Raw genomic sequence first — 20,372 nt, 5'->3', positions numbered from 1 at the left:
TCTTGATTTGTTCATGTTTCGCAACAGTGTTTGTAAGTATTTTTCTCACAACTTTTTGTGAATTTCTCATGTTCTCCCTTTTTTAAGTTCTATTTGAAATACAATAGTGTACGGCATAAAGCCATCGATTAAAGTTTGTTGGATATATCTTCGATTTACTTGGAATTGTATAAAAAATCAACATAGCTACTAAATACTTCTAACAAATGTTCAATGCTAAGAAATAATAAATTGATGATAGGGTATTACAAGGTATGTTGTACAGTGTAATTAAACATTACATATTAAAATTGTTTGTTACAAAATCACATTACAATTCAAAATCAATTACAAAACCTCCTTGTTTGTTGCAAATCCTTCGCAATCGTAAAAAGGGAGACCTCGTTTGTAGTAACCTCTGGAAATTATACGACATAGCATTACCAACAGTTTTAGCAACTTACCGTTAATATGAAAGAGTACGGTTTCCATCCTCGATCGGATCAATCCCCGGGGAGCTTGTGGCAGTGTATCCATTCTTACGAATCTAATTTGAGGCACATCTTCTATCGTTATCCCAATTAAGGTTAAGGTATCGCCCTGGGTGACCTATTGATGGGAACAATTAATGCCTTCAACCGCGATTAGCATCTGTTTATTTTCAATTTATCCTGTTAGGCTGGAAGACAAGTACGATGAAATTTATAATTCAACAGTGTCCACGGCCTGAGCGTTGAGAAACCCTGCAAAAGCAAAAACACCAAATTTCGTTAACGGACATTTCCAGCAAAAGCCACTCTCATGTCTTTCATACCACTTTTTTGTTAAATTCATGAAGAACGGCCAGGCCGTATTGCTTTTCATGCAACTTTAATTACGACAGAAAAGGAAAAGGCTCTTTAGCACAGTGGTTACAGTAATATTTTCGGTGTTATCGCCACCCGCGTCTCTTTCGCGCGCTTTATCTCTTGCTGTAAAGTGGTCGCCAAAAATATAACGAACGACACAACTCAGCCGATCCTTTACGTTCACTTTGATCATCCCTTGCTAGCACCATCCGCAAGGCTATTGAAACATCCGCGTAAACCTTTTGCTTCAAAAATATTGGAAAATTTTCTTTAAATTGATTAGCGCAAACAAATTGATGCCAAGCCCAGCACTAATATTTGGCTATTTGAAAGGGCGGAGGGTGCCACCGAGAGTGGTCGAGATGGTGGTAAATTAATCACAAAAAAATCTTATTAACGCTTCGGCAAAGCGTCCACAATCGAGGAGCCAAAAGAAGCGCAAATCCGTAAATTGCCAATTAACTAATAAATGGGTAAAAGTCAAGCGAGGCGCCAGAATCGAATTCCTCGGCTAGGAATGTTTGATCCTTCTTTCGTTGTTTTTGCTGTAGAGTTAAGAAAGGATCGTGTAAGAGAAGCAGCACAAAATAAATGTCCGAAACCGGTCCGAACTGTCAGGGACATTTATTTTGTGCTCCATTTTCGATCTGCGCCTCGGAACACTGGTAGCAGTAAGGGATAACTTTTATCCGACATCGATGAATGCATGGAAGAAAATGTTTTTTTTTTCGCCCTGTCAATCGTTTTTGCTTTTTGGTGTTGAAATTGTGGTCACTAGTAGGGATGTTGAGCTCGATGCTTTTACGTTTGCAAAGTTTCGAGATTGATTTTTAAGTTATCCTCACAAAAACACGCTGCAATGATTTGACCGTGTGCTAATGCATTAGTGGTTGAGCTTTGGTTCTTGTCGGTTTTGTCCTTTTCTAGAACGAGTACACCAACTGGGAACGTTCGCCGAGAAGCGCCTACGGATATCGGGACGCTATGTTGGAGCTGCTGAGCGATGGACTGACGGCGGCTCCACTGGTTCAGCTAAGCCATCTGCACAGCCTGCAGGGAGGACGATCGTACTTTCTGCACTTTAAGCATCAGTCTCACGAGTGGAAATTTCCCCAGGTATGTAAGGGTTGATGTTATTGAGAGAAGCTATCTCTTTAATTATCAAGAACCTAAAAAGCTGTTTATTGTCGTACGGATTGCATACTTTGAGGCATAATTTGCGAGAAGAGAACTATTTGCTGTGTTCATTGAAGTGATAAATTTAGCCAGATGTTTGAATAGGTTGCGATTTCAACGATTACATTCCTGTCTTTCTTCCTACTTCTCTTGATACACCTCTTCGTATATCATGCACCCACAGCGAAGTGGGTCGGTTCGAGGCGAGGATGTGCCTTTTGCATTAGGATTCTCACCATCACCGATGTTTCCACTCACCCTCACCAGGCTGGACATGCAGGTCAGCAGCACCGTGATGCGTTACTTGTGTAATTTTGTAAAAACAGGGTACGTATCGGCTACCGTACGCCTTTGTATAGCGCAGTCCACCGAACGCGATGGAGGCGCCTGGTTGTTTTCCGGTTTGATGCCCATGCACAGTCACTAGATACGATCTGCTGTCACATCCTCAACCAGTGTCTTCCACCATCTTCCACAGCAATCCAAACGGACTCCGTTCGACGCGAATGGACGTGTTCGTGAATAGTAACAATAAGCGTAGCTGGAATCCGGCAAAGAAACCGCACAACGAGACGCTCATGCGTCAGCTGCTGTCCTCCTTTCGGCAGCAGGAACCGCTTCAACCACGAAACCCACTTCCGGCCATCCCCGGGCAACCGTTGCTTACACCGGAGCAGGCGTTGATGCAGCAGCAGCTGCAGCAGTACTACCACAAGGAACAGAATAACCGCCAGCAGAAACACGCGCGCCGGAAGCGGACGAGATATTCGAACGATTTCCAGCGGTACAACTCTGGCGAAACGGGTAGCTACGGGTCGAGCGAGGAGAGTGCCGGTTTGCCAAGCGGATCGAATGGTAACGGTTCGGGACGCGATGGTGAGGAGGATGACGATGACCGTCAGGATGGTGGAGAGTCCGGCGGACGGAGCGAGACGGAACCGAGCTATTACAGTGTGGACAGTGACTATGTGTACAGCGGATTTACGACCATCAAGTACAATTTACCATTCTGGGGACATTATGACACCACCAACCAGGTTTTCATGGAAATAGGTAAGTGGGTGGATGGTGAAAGGTTCAACCAAAGAGAAACCCTATGTTTTGTTTACATTTCCACACAACTGACAGTTGGGCGTACCATGGCATACTTAGAACGTCCTGTACGTTAACGCATCTCCAGAAGTGCTCTGCCCAGCGAAAAAGCTTTCCTTGCGCCGTTTCAAAAAATGAGTATCGATTTATAGGACTGCCTCAATTGCTGGTTCAATTAGGGAATTGAAAACTGCTAATTGGATCCAAAGTTTGATTTATTTTATTAAATCCTTTCTTAATTGATTTGCTTGTTTAATTTTCCGAGATGAGTAATACGTCTTTTTTATTAAACTTTTGTTATTTCGAGAATATGAAACAAAGAACTTCCAACGAACGTCTTTACATTGCAGGGAGCCAAGTTGTACCGAAGAGCCACTACCGTGGGCACAAACTTTCGCTCTGGCTAAGCTTGATTCCACAGCTACACTCTTCCTTCAACATACCGGAGCTATCGATGAGACATCATCACTTCAGCGAAGAAAATCCCATGTTCTACGATGGTATGTGGACTAGCACTTACGTCATGTTTCCGCTGTGGATTCATCCTCAACTGTCTCATTTATCTGCTCCAACAGGACTGGTGCGGGAACAGATCATAGAACCGCCGTTGATGCACATTGGCTTTGTAACGTCGACCACCTCCAAAATGCATAAGACGGAAACGATCGCCTCCACCATACTGCAGTCCATTTCGACAGGTGAGTAATGAACTTACTAGATGTATAATTGTTTTACAATATGAGCTTGCAGATCTTATTTTTGGGGTAAATTTTTACGAAATTGTTTTATCTATCTTGGACGTGTATTGCATTCCTTGTTAACTTCCTTTTCCCAGAATGTCCACCCAATATCACCTTCATCCAGACGGCATCGGCATCCTGGCCACTGCACAATTCCGCGCTTCCCGCCCATCACGGCGACTCCAACCGTAGCCTGATCAATCGACTGACGAACAGCTACCATCGCAGCTACTCTACCGCGCTTGCCATCACGATCGGTGTCGGGTGCTTTCTGCTCTTTCTCAACGTACTCATCTTTGTCGCGATCTACTATCAGCGCGAAAAGCGCGAAAGCAACTCCCGCATGAAGATCAACCTGCTCGAACTCGAGTCACGGTTGAACGTCGTCGAATCTTCGTCTGGTGCTGTTGCAGCAGCTGCAGCTGCAGCTGCCGCTGCCTCTGCTGCATCTGGCGATGGGCAGCAGGTAAAGGAGGAAACCTCTTTCAGTGGTGCTCAGCAACAAGCAGCAGATGATGAGCAAGTGTCAAGTATGAAGGGTGGCGCTACGGTACGAGTGGCTACCAACACACCGAGCACTGCTGCGCACACCAAGGCGCCATCATCGAGCAGTGGCCCCAACAGCATCCAGACAATCGAACTATCGCTGGCACCTCACTACCACGGGCACGGACATCCCACATCAATGCGACGCAGCAGCACTTCCGCCATCAAGCACTCGCACAAATGTGAGCTCCAGCAGCAACATCTGCAGTACCATCATCATCAGTCGTCCTGCAGCAATAATCGTACGGTTTCACCGAAGAAAGTCTCGATCGTATCACCCAACCCATCGGACGAACAATCCTCATCCGGTTCGGCGTCATCGCTTGCGTCGGACCATCCCGCTCCGGTGCAGCCGCGTGACGCTAGGAGCTATTCCGTGGTCAGCCTCCCGAAGGAACTCTGCAATCAATCAACGCAGTATGATCTGGCCGAAGTTTCGCATCTGCTCGTTACCTCGATCGATCCCAAACCTCGACCAACGATGGCCAGTACCGCCACCATGACCAGACGGCGGGATCTACGCGAAGACTTCCGTTCGACACCTGCCATCAGCGGTAGTACTAGGTCGTTGGCCACGACCAAAGACTACGCGCATCGAGACGGAACAGAGCTTCTGATGCAGGGCGGTGGGCCGAGCATCTTACGGCCTCCATCGCTGCATCAGCTTCATCATCATCAGCATCCGCATCTGCATCATCTTCACCAGCAGCCGCAACAACCCCAGCAACAGCAGCAGTCGGATTCCTCCAACAACAGTAAAAAGCGTGTACAGATACAGGAAATTTCTGTGTAAAACCGTAACGTTCCGTTTGCGGCAGTGTAAGGACGGGAATTTCAGGAAAATGTCCCGTTTTTAGGTTGTTTTGTACCCAGCAAGTACTGAGCCAAGTGTTTCGCTTTGTGTCTGATGGTGTCCCGGTGGCACGAGCGACTGGGACGGGAGTAAATTGTACATATAACACATAACTTACATACATTTTTTGTGCTGTAAGAACGACGAAAATTGGCTCCTTTAAAGAGAAAGGGGACGTCAAACATGGACGCAACACGATAACACGCACCGCGGGACATTATCGATTACATGTGTGACAGGTGCCAAATTCGTCCACCACGTGACAAGTGTAAAACGAACGAATAGTGATGAAATAAAGTAAATACGATCGATATCGGAAATGGAATGCGTACTAGTGTGTTGGTGTATTATTTTCACTATTATCTTTTCTTTTATGTTTCATTAGAAAAGGAAAGTCTAAGAACGCATGATGCAATTGGCAATGGCATGAACTTCTCCTTTCTGGCAGTACAATTTCAGGACATCATGGTGTAAAGGATTCTGTTTAAATTGCGCCAGTAATAATGACATTAATAATGAAATTGTTAATGGGTCTTAGATAGCGAGCTTACAAAAACGGCCCAAAAACATGCGATGTTCTTGCGTTTTTCAATTTCCCTACCATTGAGGCAAGTTTGACTCTTCGTGTACAAACTGTGAGCAAAACTGTTAAACAGGTTTCTATTTTATTGGATATTTTCAATGCAGATTATATATTTTATAGGGTATTTACAATAACCCCAAAATTTATCACATTGCATTCTAATTGTTCGCTAATTGCGTAAGACATTTCGTACCGGTATTTACGCTGGCGATATCTCACTGGCACTGAAACTGCCTCAAGCGTTTTAACGCCTGAAAGTATACAATGTTTAATCACAGTATCCTTTCCACATTGTAACGAATTGTAGAGAAATAGTTTATCCACTTTCTAGCTTGATGTTAGCTAAACATTATGAAACCCCTTCTCAGATAACGGACGTTTGTGGTAGAAAAACAATCACTGCATACCTCCAGGCGTTTGCTCCCAAAACCGGATCAAGCTATAAAGGAACGCAACCCACTTGCCCCGCTTAGCTTAAAAGCTGTGGTCGCATTAACATTTTTACTTTGCATACCTGCTTTGTGTATAAATATATTGTAAAACAGGCAAATATGTTGAGTGGCTGGTCAGTTAAAAGTTTTTAAAAGTACATCGTAACATATTCCAGTCTATTCATTCTCCAACAAATGGACCCGTCTTTTCTTTCCCTATCAATCTTAACTTTCGCTACCGGCTAGCCTCGCGTAGCGCGTCAGTAAAACGGTTCCGCATGAACAATAAATGGTGGCACGAGGGATTGGTGGTAGAGCCTCTTTCTTTTTTAGCTCTCCCGTAACGTGAACGGTATACCTAAGGATCGAGTACATTTCTTGGACGGAAAGAAGCGGCATTCGAGTTTAATGCCAAACATGTTCGTTGGAATTTTCCGAACTTACCAACCATCCAGGGTGACTCCCCTGTACCAGTTGAACCACGTTCTGTATTCTTCAATTTGCAGGAGAACACAATGTTAACGGACAACTATCACCTTGCTGTATCTCTTTCTCTCCCAGGACACGCCAGAATCGTCGCTATTGCCGCTAGGTTCAAGAGCCTACCCGAACGGAAGCGGATGGAATGATACTACTCCCCAGCCCGGTATCAAGGAAGTTTCTGGGAACAGATTCAATCTCCGCACTCCTCCCCCATTCTTGGTCCTCTTACATGCGCCGGTAAACAGATTCACCAAATTCAGGTGTGTTGCGAAGGTCGAGATTGTGAAAAATGGCAAGAAACCAGCGAGAAAATCGAGAAGGCAGTACGCCACCCACCGGTTACAGCCACGCAGGAAACATTCAACGGATGCGTGGCAGGGAATTTAAACATTTCCGTTGCTTGCCTTCACGGCAAGCGGGAACGTTGCTATCGCAACTGCTGCCGGGCAGGTGTACGATAGAGAACACACATACTTGAGCCGCCTACGGGAACCTTTCGTTCGAACAATTGGCTGTCTTGCCTTCCATCCGCCCTGGAGCTTTTCACTTCCACCCCTTCGATCGGCGGTCTTCGCTATGCCCAATAAAAGGGGTGTCGGGAAAGGGCAGATTACATTACCAAGATTCACAACCGAAACCGAGAAAAGCGCGCGTCTCCGGTCTCGGGTCAAATAAAGATACTTATTTATGGTTTGACTACGAAAGGGAGGGAGGGGGAGGGGGGGGGGGGGTCATGAAATCGGACCACCATGTATTTGAAGGTGAAAGTGAAATAAACCGGAACCATCGAAACCCTTCACCCTGCATGCCCAGCGAACGGTTACCTAAAATAAACGCATGTCTCAAGGCGCACACACCGTCAAGTGCGGCTAATTATCTTATCTTTCTTTCGCTCTATCTCACTCTTTCTACCCGTACATTAATGAAAAGCCCGTCACCCCGGCGTTCCGGAAGCAAACGTACCGCGGGCCTGAAACGGCAGTGCAATCATCTCCACCTTACTAAGTAAAGAGAACGGGAAAGGGAAGGCAAAAAAAAACAAACGAAAGACAACATCTGCCGAAGGAAAAACTTTCCCGGGACCGTACCTTTACGCTGTACCAATTCCACCCATGCTCCAAATGGATTTGCGGTTGAATTTTAAGTGCTGGTTTCTCAAGACTCTTCCCCGGGATTGATTGTTCCGCTTTGCCCTTTGTCCCTTTACCTTTGAAAGAGAAAGCTTTCCTTCAGCTTTCCCTTTCCTTTTCTTCCTTGGCTCCATCCTTCAAGGCTATGAGTTTAATTCCCGGAATCTATCTTGATGATACACTAAATGGTTTGACTTCATTACACCGAAGTGCGCCTCCATGTTTACCTTTTCAAGTGGCGCTCACGCCACCAGTGTGTGTGTGCGTGTGTATGTGGAGTGGGAGGCGGGAGGGTCGAAAGGTACATGGTGAAAGCGTATAAATTGTGATTAACTTGAAGACGTTTATTTCAATGGCTTAGCGGTTCTTAGTCTAGGAGCTACCGTTTCATGGCATTAGATAGATACTTACACACAGTACGACAACAACGTACCAAAAGGGGGAAAGAAGGAAAAGAAGCTTTTAGCTTTATGGGGCTAGCACTTCAATTAAATAGGATAAAACATTGGATAAGATTGAAGCAACGAAAAAAAAACAGAGTAAAGGATTAGCTACACCTTTACGAATTTCTGGAATGGTTTGAGAATGCGAATCAGATTTTGCCTACTGCTGGCACCACAGGTACGCTTCCCGGAACATCGACATCCAGGGTGATGCATTCTTGTACGGGAAGTCCATCGTCACGTACGGCCATTGCCACATCTGTACGCAGCGCTCCGGATGGGGCATGATGGCTAGATGACGTCCATCAGGTGAGCAAATACCCGCAATACCGAGCTCACTACCGTTCGGGTTCATCGGGTACAGTTCGGTTGGGTTACCGGCGTCATCCACGTACTGCAGCGTAACGCACTGGCTCATCTGCAAACGGTCACGGGTCGCCTCGCTACGGTACGAGAACCGACCTTCAGCGTGTGCAACCCAGCATCCGAGCACGCTCCCAGCCAAACGGCGCAACATGATCGATCGACTCGCGGGAACTCGCAACGTAACCCAGCGGCTTTCAAATTTCTCCGAACGATTGCCAACCAGAACAATTTCCGGCACGCTGGCAGCGGACGGTACCGCAGCGAGTCCCGTGTCGACCCAACCGATCAGCCCCATCAGCTGACAACCGTTGCACACACCGAGCGAGAACGTATCCTTGCGCTGGCGGAATTGTTCGAACTGTGGTGCGATCGTGTCGTTGTACTGAATGCAGGCGGCCCATCCCTTCGCTGAACCGAGCGTATCGGCGTAACTGAATCCACCTAGAAGCAGAATGTTGAAATGAGTTAGTTGTTGTCATGGCTTTGTCGATTCGGGCACCAAAACTTACCGGGGAAAACAATACCACGGTAGCGATCGAGCGTGGTACGACCCTGCAGCAGATCGTTCATCACCACATCGTGCACCTCGAAACCGGCGCTGAACAGTGCAGCCGCCATCTCGCGATCACCGTTGGTTCCTTCCTCGCGAATCAGGGCCACCTTCGGACCGGTCGCACTCAGCTTCAGATCGGCATACACCGTGTCCGGATTGAAGCTGACGTTGTAATGTGGTCCCGTACGACGCTCAATACCGGTGTACTCTTCGATCGCACTTGCTTTTGCCTTCTGTAGCTTTTCAATCTCGAAGCTGGTCGATTCCCAGCGGTTGAACAGATTGAACAGACAGTCCTGCAGCAGCAACACCTTCGCACCGACACGAACCGTCACGGACTGTCGCGAATGTAGGTCGGCCACGGCAACGCCACGACCCACAGTGTAACATGGAACGGTAGCTTTGCGGAATGCATCCAGTACGGCGGAAGCGTGCTGTTGCTGCACTTCCAACACCCAGCCACATTCCTCCGCAAAGAGCACACGGATGGCGGACGCTTCCATGTTAGAGGCATCAGCCGAAGCAAGCAGTTGTTCCAGGTTTATCTCAACCGATGTCAAACCGGCGAAGGCCATCTCCAGCAACGCTGTGATCAGGCCTCCGTCGCTACAATCGTGTCCAGACAGCAACAGTCTCTTGCGCAACAGTTCCTGCGTCACATTGAATGCATTCTTCAAACACTCGGCGTTGCTCACATCTGGGCAATCGCCACCAAGCTTTCCATAACACTGCGCCAACACGGAACCACCTAGACGGAAACGCAACCCTTCAACCGCAACATACAGCAGCGTAGTATCCGTTCCTAGTGAAGCCGCCTTCAGATCGGGCGTTACTTTCATCGTTACATCCGGACAAGGCGCGTACGTGGATACGACGAGCGTACCAGGACTGACGACCGTTTTACCATTCACACGTGCCGCCATCGATAGCGAATCCTTACCACCGTCGATCGCAATCTGCAGTTGGCTCATTAGCTCACACATCGCTTCACACGCATCGACCAACTTGGCGCCTTCGCCGGGCACCTTTGCCGCCCACATCCAGTTGCCCGAGCACTTCACGTCCGCCAGCTCGCTAATGCCAACGAACACCAGATTGGAAAGCGCTTCCGCTACCGTCATGCGAGCCGCCTTGGCCGGGTCGACCAGACCCTTGATCGGTTGGGCACCGATCGACGTTGCAATGCCTTCGCGCGCAAAGTGTGATACAGCGACCAGCCCAAAGTCAGCCAGGGGTGTGTGCAGTGGTCCAACGCACTGCTGCTGAGCAATTAATCCCGTCACCGAACGATCGACCTTGTTCGTCAGGTAGCGTTTGCTGCCCACGGTAGCAGCAGAAAGAACAAGATTCAACGCATCTGCCAGCTTCACATTTGCCGTAAGCTGGAACTCATCCAACCGTTCGCTCATGTGTTGCAGGAGGAATTCCTTCTGTGGCATCTTGCCTAGTACGTGATCGAGATGCATATCGAACGGAACGTGCGAAAGCTCCCGTGTACACTTCGTACGGTCGGCAAACTTTTCCGCAGCACCATCGAATTCTCCCTCCAGCAGCGTCACATACCCAGTGCCGGTGACCTGACCCACGAACGAAACTGGACATCTTTCACGATCGCAGATGCGCTGCAGCAGATCGCGATCACGTGCATCTAACAAGACGGCATTATTCTCCTGATATTCTGCACCCCACAGTTCCAGCGTCGAGATGGTTGGATCACCGAGTTGAAACGTCTTGGAGAATATCACTGCACCGGCACAACCCGGCTCGACCAGCTCCTTCAGCACATTACAGTTACCACCGGCACCCTGGTCGTGGATGGCCAGGATCGGATTACGATCGCCCAGCTCGATACAGGCACGGACTACGCGATTCAGCTTGTTTTCCATCTCTGCATCGCCACGCTGAACGGCGTTAAAGTCTAGCTCCGTGTTTGTGCTGTCGCCCTGCACCTCAACTGAACTGGCCGCACCGCCACCGACTCCGATGCGGTACACTGGACCACCGATCTTAGCCAGCAACATGCCTGCAAAAGGAATATAATAAATTTGGTTTAATTTCATCTATCGTAAACCTTAAACCAGATGTTCTTCGTAGATCACCCATACAGGCGCCACAGGGATGCACAGCCACTACTTATTTTATTATTACAACATTTAAAGGATGCTTACCCTTTTTGGGATCCTTCTTGTCTACCAGCACTGAATCCATCGTACCGACACCGCCACTAAACATGATTGGCTTCACGTATTCCTTTCGCTCTCCATCCGATTGCACCGTACCATAAGAAATGGCAAAACCACAGATCACCGGTTCGCCAAACTTGTTACCATAATCCGAAGCACCATCGCTCGCCTCAATCAACACCTTCAATGGGCGTGCGAAAGATCCCGGATAGTCCTGCTCACTCTCGTACGGTAGCTTCTGGCCGGGAATGTTTAGCATACCCACACAGTAACCCGCCGTACCGGCAATCGGTAATCCACCACGACCAATGCTCTGAACATCGCGCAACCGACCACCGGTACCAGTGGTTGCTCCACTGAACGGTGACACCGCCGTAGGCATGTTGTGTGTTTCGGCCGTGAAGATCAAATCCGACTGCACCGATCGTTGTACAAACTTGCCGGGACCATCGAAACAGGATGCACGGAGCGCCGTATACTGATATCCTTTGATGGCGCTACTGTTGTCACTAAACTTGACCGTGTTGTTGGGATTCGTATGATGCTGAGTGTCACAAATCATCTCAATCAGCGACTGTTTTTTCGGCTTTCCATCGACCGTAATTTTTCCCTTAAAGAACCAATGCCGTGAATGTTCGCTGTTACACTGCGCACAATCGAACAGCTCCACATTCGTCGGGTTACGCTTGAGTACCTTCACGAACAAGTTGGTGTAGTACTCCAGATCCCACTCGTCAAATGCGAGTCCTACAACAACGAATAAAGAAAGAATTAAAAATCTCCACCAAAGGCACACGCTAAACGTTAAACGAACCGTTTTTCACATTTATCTCTTCCAGTGCCCGACGACCTTGTTCCAGCAGTGGGACAAAATACCAATCCTCTTTCGACCGTGATACCGTCTCGTAGAAATCGTTAACGGGAATGTTTCGTTCCGTGTATTGGCATTGCGTCATGGGATCGTGAAGTGAGGGCAGTAGGGACGAAACGATTTCCATCTCATCCTTGCCAACCGGTCCGTCTAATCCCACCAAGTACCGGGTGGATACCTCGATACGCTCGATAAACTCCAGCCCCAAATTATGACAGATGCCGACACTGTTCGTACTGCTGGCGGTGGAGAAATTGAATCGTGGCCCAATCTCTATCAACACATGGCTTGGGCCGGCGATCAGTCCAGCGTTGGCGGACAGCTGATCCACCGTATCCGATTCCTTCAGAATCCAGTGCAACTTCGCATTGACATCGGCCGGCAGCTGTTTGTATCGATTGTTCTGCACGTAGAAACATTTCTCCGTCTGTAACGATCGAACACGTGGATTGATCTAGAAAAAAAAAAATACAAAAAGAAAACCATTATTGTAGAAAAGCGAAAGCGTTCTCTATCATCGTACTGTGCAAGAGTAATAGGAAGCAGAAATATTTTTTAAAAAACAACAATCTCGTATTTGGCTTATCAGTGACGTTAGCGCAATCATCACCGCTATCCTTATCAGCGTAAGGTCCTGCAACACGAGATCGCCTGCAGCTGCCCGGTTGATAGCCGATCGTACCACAACCGTTGCCGAGCAACAACCTCGATCGAGAATGGGGCTCGGAATTTCGTCCCTCGTAACTGACATAGTTTCTGCGCAAAACACTGATCTTTCTCCGTGTTGTTTGTTTGTTGTTTTTCGCTTTCCGTTGGCAAACAACAACAACATCGTGGAGCTTGTCTCGTTCCTACGCAATCCAGCTGTACTGTTACAATAAGATTATGGTTCATCTCAAAGATCTTGAAACAGATGTTTGTTACTAACTTGTTAAGGAGGAAACACGATGGAACATTACGATGGAAAGAAATTTGAATAAAACCCTATATGTTTATAGATTTAGCTTAAGTTACAGCAACAATAAAAACCTGTGATCGCTGATCTGCTAACAGCTGATTACTGTAAACCAATCACCACGCACACAAGCATACATAACATGGATTTTTTGGCACTCGAGTTAAACACGTGTGGAAACCGGATTTTATGCTCACGCTTCACTTCCTTCGCGAAAGACCGTCAATCAAAGCGCTGTGGCTACCCCACTTGATTAATGCCGCATGCTACACAGCCAACACGTCAAGCTGATGATCACTTTAACCAATGCTTGCCAATTTAACACACGATCAAATCGTTGATAGATTGCGCAAAACAAAACACTTACCGCTTTCAGTGACTCCAGCAGTGCGTTCGTTTTCGCGGTGGACAATGCGCTAGCAGAATAGTACCGTACAATAGCCATGGTTGGTGTTCCGGTCGCGTGCTGCACTGGTGCGATGAAGATTAAATTCTGAAACGTTTGGATGCTGCGAGTTGATAACGCTTTTAGCGGTTTGTATTTATAAGCTTCCAGCCAGCCGAATTGAAGGAGACTGGATTCGATCCACTCCGGGAACGATAGCTCCGCAAGCGGCGGAGCACGCTCGCAGAGTACGCCCGGGGTAGTTTGACAACCGCGCTACCAGTCTGTTTGACAGCAACTGTTGAAAGGGTGCGACACACACACCGTTACTACATCTGGAAAACAGCAGGTGTGTGTTGGTAGAAAATGTTATTGTTCTCCGTGCTGTTTGTCCGTGCAGTTCGCAGCCGTGCTCAGTGTCGCGATTTTTCATCTCGCTTCAGGTGGAAAGCTACAATGTTGTGAATGAAAATAATCCCAAATGCCACTGCGTGGAAATGAGAATTAAGACGGGTTGAAGCATTTGATTAAACAGAAAAAATAGAAACGCAAGGTTGTGTTGTGTGTGCTGTGCGGTGAAAGCAGATAAGGCCCCCGAGAAGCTGCACTGTGCGTACGGGGTGATGCATATTGCATCTCATTGTGGGAGATAATACTACACCAGCGAGTGCTTCACGTGTGGTGTTTCGCAAATTTCGCATAATCTCAGTGCAGCTGACGGATTACTGGTCGTGTGTGTTTTCCGTCAACCTGGTTCCTTTCGGCGGTGGCAAATAGCGAATGGTAAGGAAGACACCGACATGAAGGGAGTGTTTTGCTAAATGGAAATTTTGCAACAGATCTTTAGCAAACAGTCTGGTGCAGCTGGTCACCTTTTGTTTGCAACCTATCGCTTGAAATGCATCGCACCACGCATACCGTGACCTAGTGGAGAAATCGTTGTGCGTGTTCTCTCCATCGCGCTTGACCAGTTATGTTTTAGGTTCGCAACAACCGTATGCAGCAAACTTCAACCATTCACCTTATCCTTGACCGTCGACGGACGTGTGCGAAGGCTAAGCGCAATGGTGGACGGAGGTCGGTTCCGTTTCACTGAACGGATTACTCATCACAACACCCACCACCGGGTCGGTGGAACACACGACCCATTCAGCGCCCACCATTGAGACAAATTTGGAGCTTTCCGAAAACGGCCACTGGCAAAAGTGTGGCGTACTCGGTGTGAAGCGGAAATTCAATTTAACTACGACAAGTTATTTGCTTCGTCCGGATTGAGAAGGTTACGGCAGTGTAAAAACCCCCCTCCGTCAAAGGCATAGTCTTGTTGCTTCGCACCAATCGGAACATCTCCCCGAGGGTTTACTACGCTGACGAACGTTATAACCAAATGTCCATAAGCGGCCACAGGGCAAACACCTACAGCACAGGAAGGGGACGAAGGTGCGCAACAGCAGCGAGTGTGTTGAATTTATGAACCTACCCCTCCGCACGTTGTTTCTATACGTCGCCGAACGGCCACCTCGCCCCAAAAACAACGTCTACGGGGTGCAGCTAGCCGGAACGACACACACAAACGCAAACGATTCGAATGCTCGCGATTACCGGACTGGAATTGTATCACCTCTCAACCACGACGACAGTGACGGCAACGAAGATGTGGTCAACTGCGATCAGGTTCAGCTGGTTTGGCCTCGTTGCATTTTATTTTTGCAATAAATGCAAACCAGCGCGCTGACTATTCTGCACATCGATGCCGGCAAAGGCATGGTACGTCCACGCGTCCTTACGCGAAGGATAAGAGCAAAACAAACTGAAGCGAGCCTAATTAGCATCATGGCGTGTAGTGTAAACAAAGTATACGCACACACACACACACACACGCACACACACACACACACACACACACACACACACACACACACACACACACACACACACACGCCTGCGAAGAAGGTGCGCCTCCCGAAGGGGGTGTTCCATTAATTCACGGGCTAGATTATGAAACTGGTCGGTTGTAAAACGAGGGGAGAGCCAGCAGCTCGTGGATCACTTGGATGACAGAAATGGGCCAAAATGTTTAACCCTCCATCCTAGTTGCTATGCAATGCTGTCCTGGCCTACTGCCGATACGATGACACGATGTGGAGATGGGGAGAGAGAATATAATGCGCAGACCCTACCAGTAGTGGACTCCTGCCGTTGGTGTCACACGCGTTCAATTAAATTGATTGGACGAAATAGTGAAACAGTTTCTGGCCAGTTGACCATCGAAAGTATGGTTCGAGGAGCATAGGTTCAATATTCAGTCCATAACAAAGCACACATAGCATGTTTCCAAGCGGTTTTAAAAGAAGCATAGCTTATTTATACAAGTCCTGCCTATTCCTAAACGTAGACGTAAATTTGATGATTCCGATTGGAAATGTGAGTAGTTTTTTCCCGTTGCTGGGTGCAGCCAACGATTATCAAATATCAAATTACAAGATGATATGTAAGAATCATTGTGCTGATAACGTGTTTGTTAAAGGCCTCAAATGTATGATAGTGACTACAGTATGGTAGGAAAGGGCTTGTATAATGGCTAAATTGTTTGTACCTACAGAAGATGGAAAGTGTTTTTTTTAATTATTGTAACATTCTGTTATTTAAAAGTTTATTACACTTATGGTAATTTCTTTTGAAATATTGGGTAACTCCGAAGTTTGCCTAGCTTTCTGCCAAATGCCGAAGTACTGGCTGAAAAATTTCCTTATCTTTTAAGGCAATTTAAGAATTAAGTCATTTTACTATCTTCTCATATTACTTGAATTGCTCGTCAGGAAGATCATGTATAAGGGTGAGACGTAAGGGTAAACTCCATTACGGATTTCATATAAAATTTCACCAATTCGGTATTAAAAAGACAAGGTTTGTCATGTTACAGTTCAGAGTAGTTCAGATCAGACCCCATGTAGTTTTTTATTCAATAGTTATTCAAAAGTTTATTAAACAAACGCACTTTACAATCTATTAACACTCTATTCATAACTCAAAGACAAAATTGGTCCTACGGAAACAAAGATTAGAAAAAATAGAAATCCATACACTCCATCTGCCCTATCCCACCGATGTACCAAAGGCAAGGCCGCGTGCGAACGATGATTGTTTGCTGTTTGTTAATTTGCGATCTGTTGCGGCTTAACTGCACAACCATTTCTCAGAAAACAATCGATCCTTTACCTAATCATTCTCCTCATAGGGTGCATTAGATGAAAACAAACCCCTGCTAGTGGCACCACAACCATCTTTACAGGAGCACAGTGTAACGAAAAGGAAATCGAAGCAACCAGAAAGTGGAACACAACGCTATCATCAAAACGAAGAACCAAAACAGCTGAGAGTACCGTACACGGTGGAGAAGGTTCGCGCATCCAACTACGTTAGTCCCCACCAGTTGTGATTTAGGAAACGCCGTGCTACGCATTAGAAGTGGCGTGGGTTGGTTGAAAGTTACTGCAAAACAACAACAGCACACCTGAGTGCATGTTGCACCGTTGCTACCACCGCATCGAACACCGAACTCTCACCACCCACGACGCGATGTGCGGAAAAATCAGTCCGAAGTAAATAAAATCGAAAGTCAGCGAACTTCTCCGGCAGCGGATCGTGCACGGGTTGATTAGACGTGAACGTTTCCTTCGAACCAAACAGATTAGGTGTGTGTGTGTGTGAGTGGGTTGGTATTTTGGTATCGTTCCATCCCTTCCATCGCAAACCGAATGCACGCAACAAACGCCACGCAATCGTGCCAACGCTGTTAAGGCATTAAAGAGCGTCCAATATTGCGGTCAGTTGCGCGTTAATGGTACCCGTGTACGTGCAATTTATGACTCACACTTCACCCGCGGACTCACTTTCGATCACCATGCAGCCGTAGGGGATCGGTAGTGGGAAAGGGAGAAGATTCACTTTTTAAAGAAACAACGTATACGGTGATAAAGGTGCCCGGGGCGTAGGCGATTGAACCATGTGCTGGCGATGTAACCGTGTGGCGTTATCAACATACTAACCGAATTTGTGTCTCTTCTTGTTGTGGATTGCTCTTCCACTTTTCCAGTTGTTGTGCCGTGACATTGCTCAGCGGGAACGTGTTACTGGGTCCTGCGGTTTGGCTCATTGCCTTGCGGACGCTTAAGATTACAGTAGCCCAGCCGAGAAACCATGGAAGATTACAAATTTCTGTTCAAAGTCGTCCTGGTGGGCAATGCGGGCGTCGGTAAGACCTGCCTGGTGCGAAGATTCACGCAGGGTCTCTTTCCACCAGGCCAGGGTGCAACGATCGGGGTGGACTTCATGATCAAAACGGTCGAGGTGGACAATCAGAAGATAAAGCTACAAATTTGGGATACGGCCGGGCAGGAACGGTTTCGATCGATCACGCAAAGCTACTATCGATCCGCATCCGCTCTTATACTAGGTAAATATTATGTTAGTTGTGTTGCAAATGTATCGCAAGCTAATGCTTTTTTCTCTGTTCTCTTTTCACAGTGTACGACATTAGCTGCCAACCCACGTTCGATTGCTTGCCGGACTGGTTGCGAGAAATCCAGGAGCACGCAAACTCCAAAGTGCTGAAAATCCTTGTCGGCAACAAGACGGACCGGGACGATCGTGAAATACCGCAGGAGGTGGGTGCTGAATTTGCGAAACAACACGGCATGTACTTCCTCGAAACGTCCGCAAAACAGGCGGATAATGTGGAGCGACTGTTCTACGACATTGCGGCCGTACTAATTGAGGTAAGCACATCGTTGTTTCACTCGCGCCCTCATAACACAGCTCCGTATGTCTCGATTCACCTTTACAGCAAGCCCGCACGAAAGAGTTTACCTTGCGCAGTGAAACAAGCGTGTTGACGAATCTCTCCCAAAAGACGATCTACCATCCGAGCTGCTGCAGCATCGGCGATCGGAACCATGCCCGTAGCAGTAGCACCAGCGACGCACACTACTCGGACAGTTCCGGTCCGGCTAGCATCGGTAGTAATAGTGGTAATTTTATCACCCAGCAGTAGGGCACTATGCAGAATAACGAATCGGAACCAAAAGAAGATGACAAGATGACAAGCCGGTACCACAAGTACGTAACACCGCCAGGAACTCATCTTGGGGAGGGGATATATGTGTGCGTGTTTTTTAAAAACAGGGGAATGTCTGTTCCGAGCACAACGCGTCATCACGTGCACACAAAAGACATGAGATTTTGAAATGGTACCAAATAGCAGAGGAAAAAACAGGAACCCATTATGTGTGCGGAATGGCTGGGAGTTTGCAACAGGGGATCGAAATCGTTGATGTAAGATTTAAGGTTTTAGACTATGTTCCTGTGTTAATTTTAGCGATAAATAAATGAATTTACAGAAAAAATTAATTGCGAGCTTGTGTGCAAAGAAATTGCAACGTAACGATCGTTCGTTTCATTCCTATCGAATGGTGAGAAACTGCAGCACAGAATCTCACTGACGATGAACATAACTGAGCATACCCATAGTGAGAAAACGTGCCGTTTGGTGAGAAAACATTGCACATTCATCTCACGTAACTTTCCTATCTCACTATGAAATACTATAGCATCAGTTCGTGTCACGAACTTCGTGGTCATGTAAATAACAACTACTGAAGAATTTTACGAAACAGATTAGAAAGGGAATAAACAACTTGAATCTACACATTTGCGCAACCAAGAAACAGTTCAGATTTAAGAAAGTCAACAGATATCCAGCGGCGGATCAAACGGAAGGCGGAGTAGGCGGTCGCCTAGGGCCTCGCCGTGTTGGGGGCCCCAAACAATTTGTGCCGATTGTGCGATTTTTGGAAATTTAGCAGCAGAGTTAATTTATTGCACAAAATCTAATTTAAAAGGTAGAAAATTGATCGAAAATATCCTTAGATTTTATATATCTTTGGTAGATAATTTTTTTTTGTTTGATTAGCTATATCGGCCCGGTTACACGGCTAGCAGGGGTATGCAGTGTATTCAAACTCCTTCTTCTTTATCGGCACGACATCTTCAGGATGTTTAAGCCTGCCATTTCTATTTTTTTACTTTATTTACCCGTAGGATAGTCAGTGCTGCGTACGGAGGTTTGGTGGTCCAAATGAAATTTTTCCGTGGTCCTGTCTTGTGCAGACCTTGTGCTGCGCTACCAATACAACATCTGGCCGCCCCGTGAACCCTTAAATGCCCTTTTACTTCAACCTATTCACGTATTCTATTTGTTGAACGGGATTTTTTCATCTGTTCGTAAATGATCCTACCGTTAGATGCTAGAATAGAAACCATGCTTATTTTCACTTCCGCAATATTCGCAAGCTATTGCCATTGCGATACTCGTGGTGTGGTATTATTTTCTCTCCCCGATTGAACCGTGAAAATGTCCAGCCTACGTGTTTCGAAACAGTATTGTGGTGGAGTATTGTGTTTAGTATTTCGATTGTCACAATTTCTGCGAGTTTGCAAGCCGGTAATGATGTTATAACCGATACAATCTGTCAGTGTACTACGTCATAGCTAGCATTGTCATAGATTATGAATAAAATCATATTGCAATCATTAAAACTCTCTTTTCCGTTTGATATTTCATACCTGATGGTTCTTGGAATACCATTTCTGTCTTTCTTGATTATTACTTATTCGAAGTTAGATTGTAGGTCCAGCTTATGTCCACCCATCCCAAACTGTCCAAACACTTCATCATATCCCCGTGTAGAATACTG

At 46.8% G+C, this 20,372-nt stretch overlaps 3 protein-coding genes across 3 annotated transcripts in view; 2 read left to right on the top strand and 1 right to left on the bottom strand.

Annotated features, from left to right (window-relative positions):
- LOC128305157 (uncharacterized) overlaps window positions 1-5,507 on the top strand; it is a 41,779-nt gene extending 36,272 nt beyond the window's left edge. The window contains exons 9-14 of the mRNA XM_053042481.1: window positions 1,755-1,943; window positions 2,188-2,330; window positions 2,482-3,056; window positions 3,446-3,595; window positions 3,671-3,793; window positions 3,931-5,507. Of these exons, the coding sequence (XP_052898441.1) occupies window positions 1,755-1,943; window positions 2,188-2,330; window positions 2,482-3,056; window positions 3,446-3,595; window positions 3,671-3,793; window positions 3,931-5,174 (2,424 nt within the window). The 3' untranslated portion in view covers window positions 5,175-5,507. The remainder of the gene's footprint in view (window positions 1-1,754; window positions 1,944-2,187; window positions 2,331-2,481; window positions 3,057-3,445; window positions 3,596-3,670; window positions 3,794-3,930) is intronic.
- A 2,685-nt stretch (window positions 5,508-8,192) lies between these two features.
- Window positions 8,193-13,733, bottom strand: LOC128310085 (phosphoribosylformylglycinamidine synthase). The gene is made up of 5 exons (XM_053046631.1): window positions 13,600-13,733; window positions 12,221-12,731; window positions 11,392-12,153; window positions 9,180-11,246; window positions 8,193-9,111 (listed from the first exon to the last, which is right to left on the bottom strand). The coding sequence occupies exons 1-5, from the start codon at window positions 13,675-13,677 to the stop codon at window positions 8,465-8,467; spliced, it is 4,065 nt and encodes a 1,354-aa protein (XP_052902591.1). The 5' UTR covers window positions 13,678-13,733; the 3' UTR covers window positions 8,193-8,464.
- Window positions 13,734-14,032: 299 nt separating this feature from the next.
- LOC128310117 (ras-related protein Rab-30) lies at window positions 14,033-19,017 on the top strand. Its single transcript, XM_053046669.1, has 4 exons — window positions 14,033-14,400; window positions 17,714-18,073; window positions 18,145-18,395; window positions 18,464-19,017. The coding sequence occupies exons 2-4, from the start codon at window positions 17,818-17,820 to the stop codon at window positions 18,668-18,670; spliced, it is 714 nt and encodes a 237-aa protein (XP_052902629.1). The 5' UTR covers window positions 14,033-14,400; window positions 17,714-17,817; the 3' UTR covers window positions 18,671-19,017.
- Window positions 19,018-20,372: the final 1,355 nt, after the last annotated feature.

This window comes from Anopheles moucheti, chromosome 2 (genome assembly GCF_943734755.1).
Source record: "Anopheles moucheti chromosome 2, idAnoMoucSN_F20_07, whole genome shotgun sequence".
Lineage (NCBI taxonomy): Eukaryota > Metazoa > Arthropoda > Insecta > Diptera > Culicidae > Anopheles > Anopheles moucheti.
This window is presented reverse-complemented; position numbering and strand designations above follow the sequence as displayed.

Bases quoted from the DNA above. Each gene is read 5' to 3' on its own strand.
- LOC128310085 (XM_053046631.1), bottom strand. From the start codon at position 13,677: ATGGCTATTGTACGGTACTATTCTGCTAGCGCATTGTCCACCGCGAAA. The intron at 12,732-13,599 runs GTAAGTGTTTTG...TTTTTTTTCTAG, and splicing joins TGCTGGAGTCACTGAAAGCG to ATCAATCCACGTGTTCGATC. The intron at 11,247-11,391 runs GTAAGCATCCTT...TTCCTTTTGCAG, and splicing joins CAAGAAGGATCCCAAAAAGG to GCATGTTGCTGGCTAAGATC.
- LOC128310117 (XM_053046669.1), top strand. From the start codon at position 17,818: ATGGAAGATTACAAATTTCTGTTCAAAGTCGTCCTGGTGGGCAATGCG. The intron at 18,074-18,144 runs GTAAATATTATG...CTCTTTTCACAG, and splicing joins CGCATCCGCTCTTATACTAG to TGTACGACATTAGCTGCCAA. The intron at 18,396-18,463 runs GTAAGCACATCG...TCACCTTTACAG, and splicing joins TTGCGGCCGTACTAATTGAG to CAAGCCCGCACGAAAGAGTT.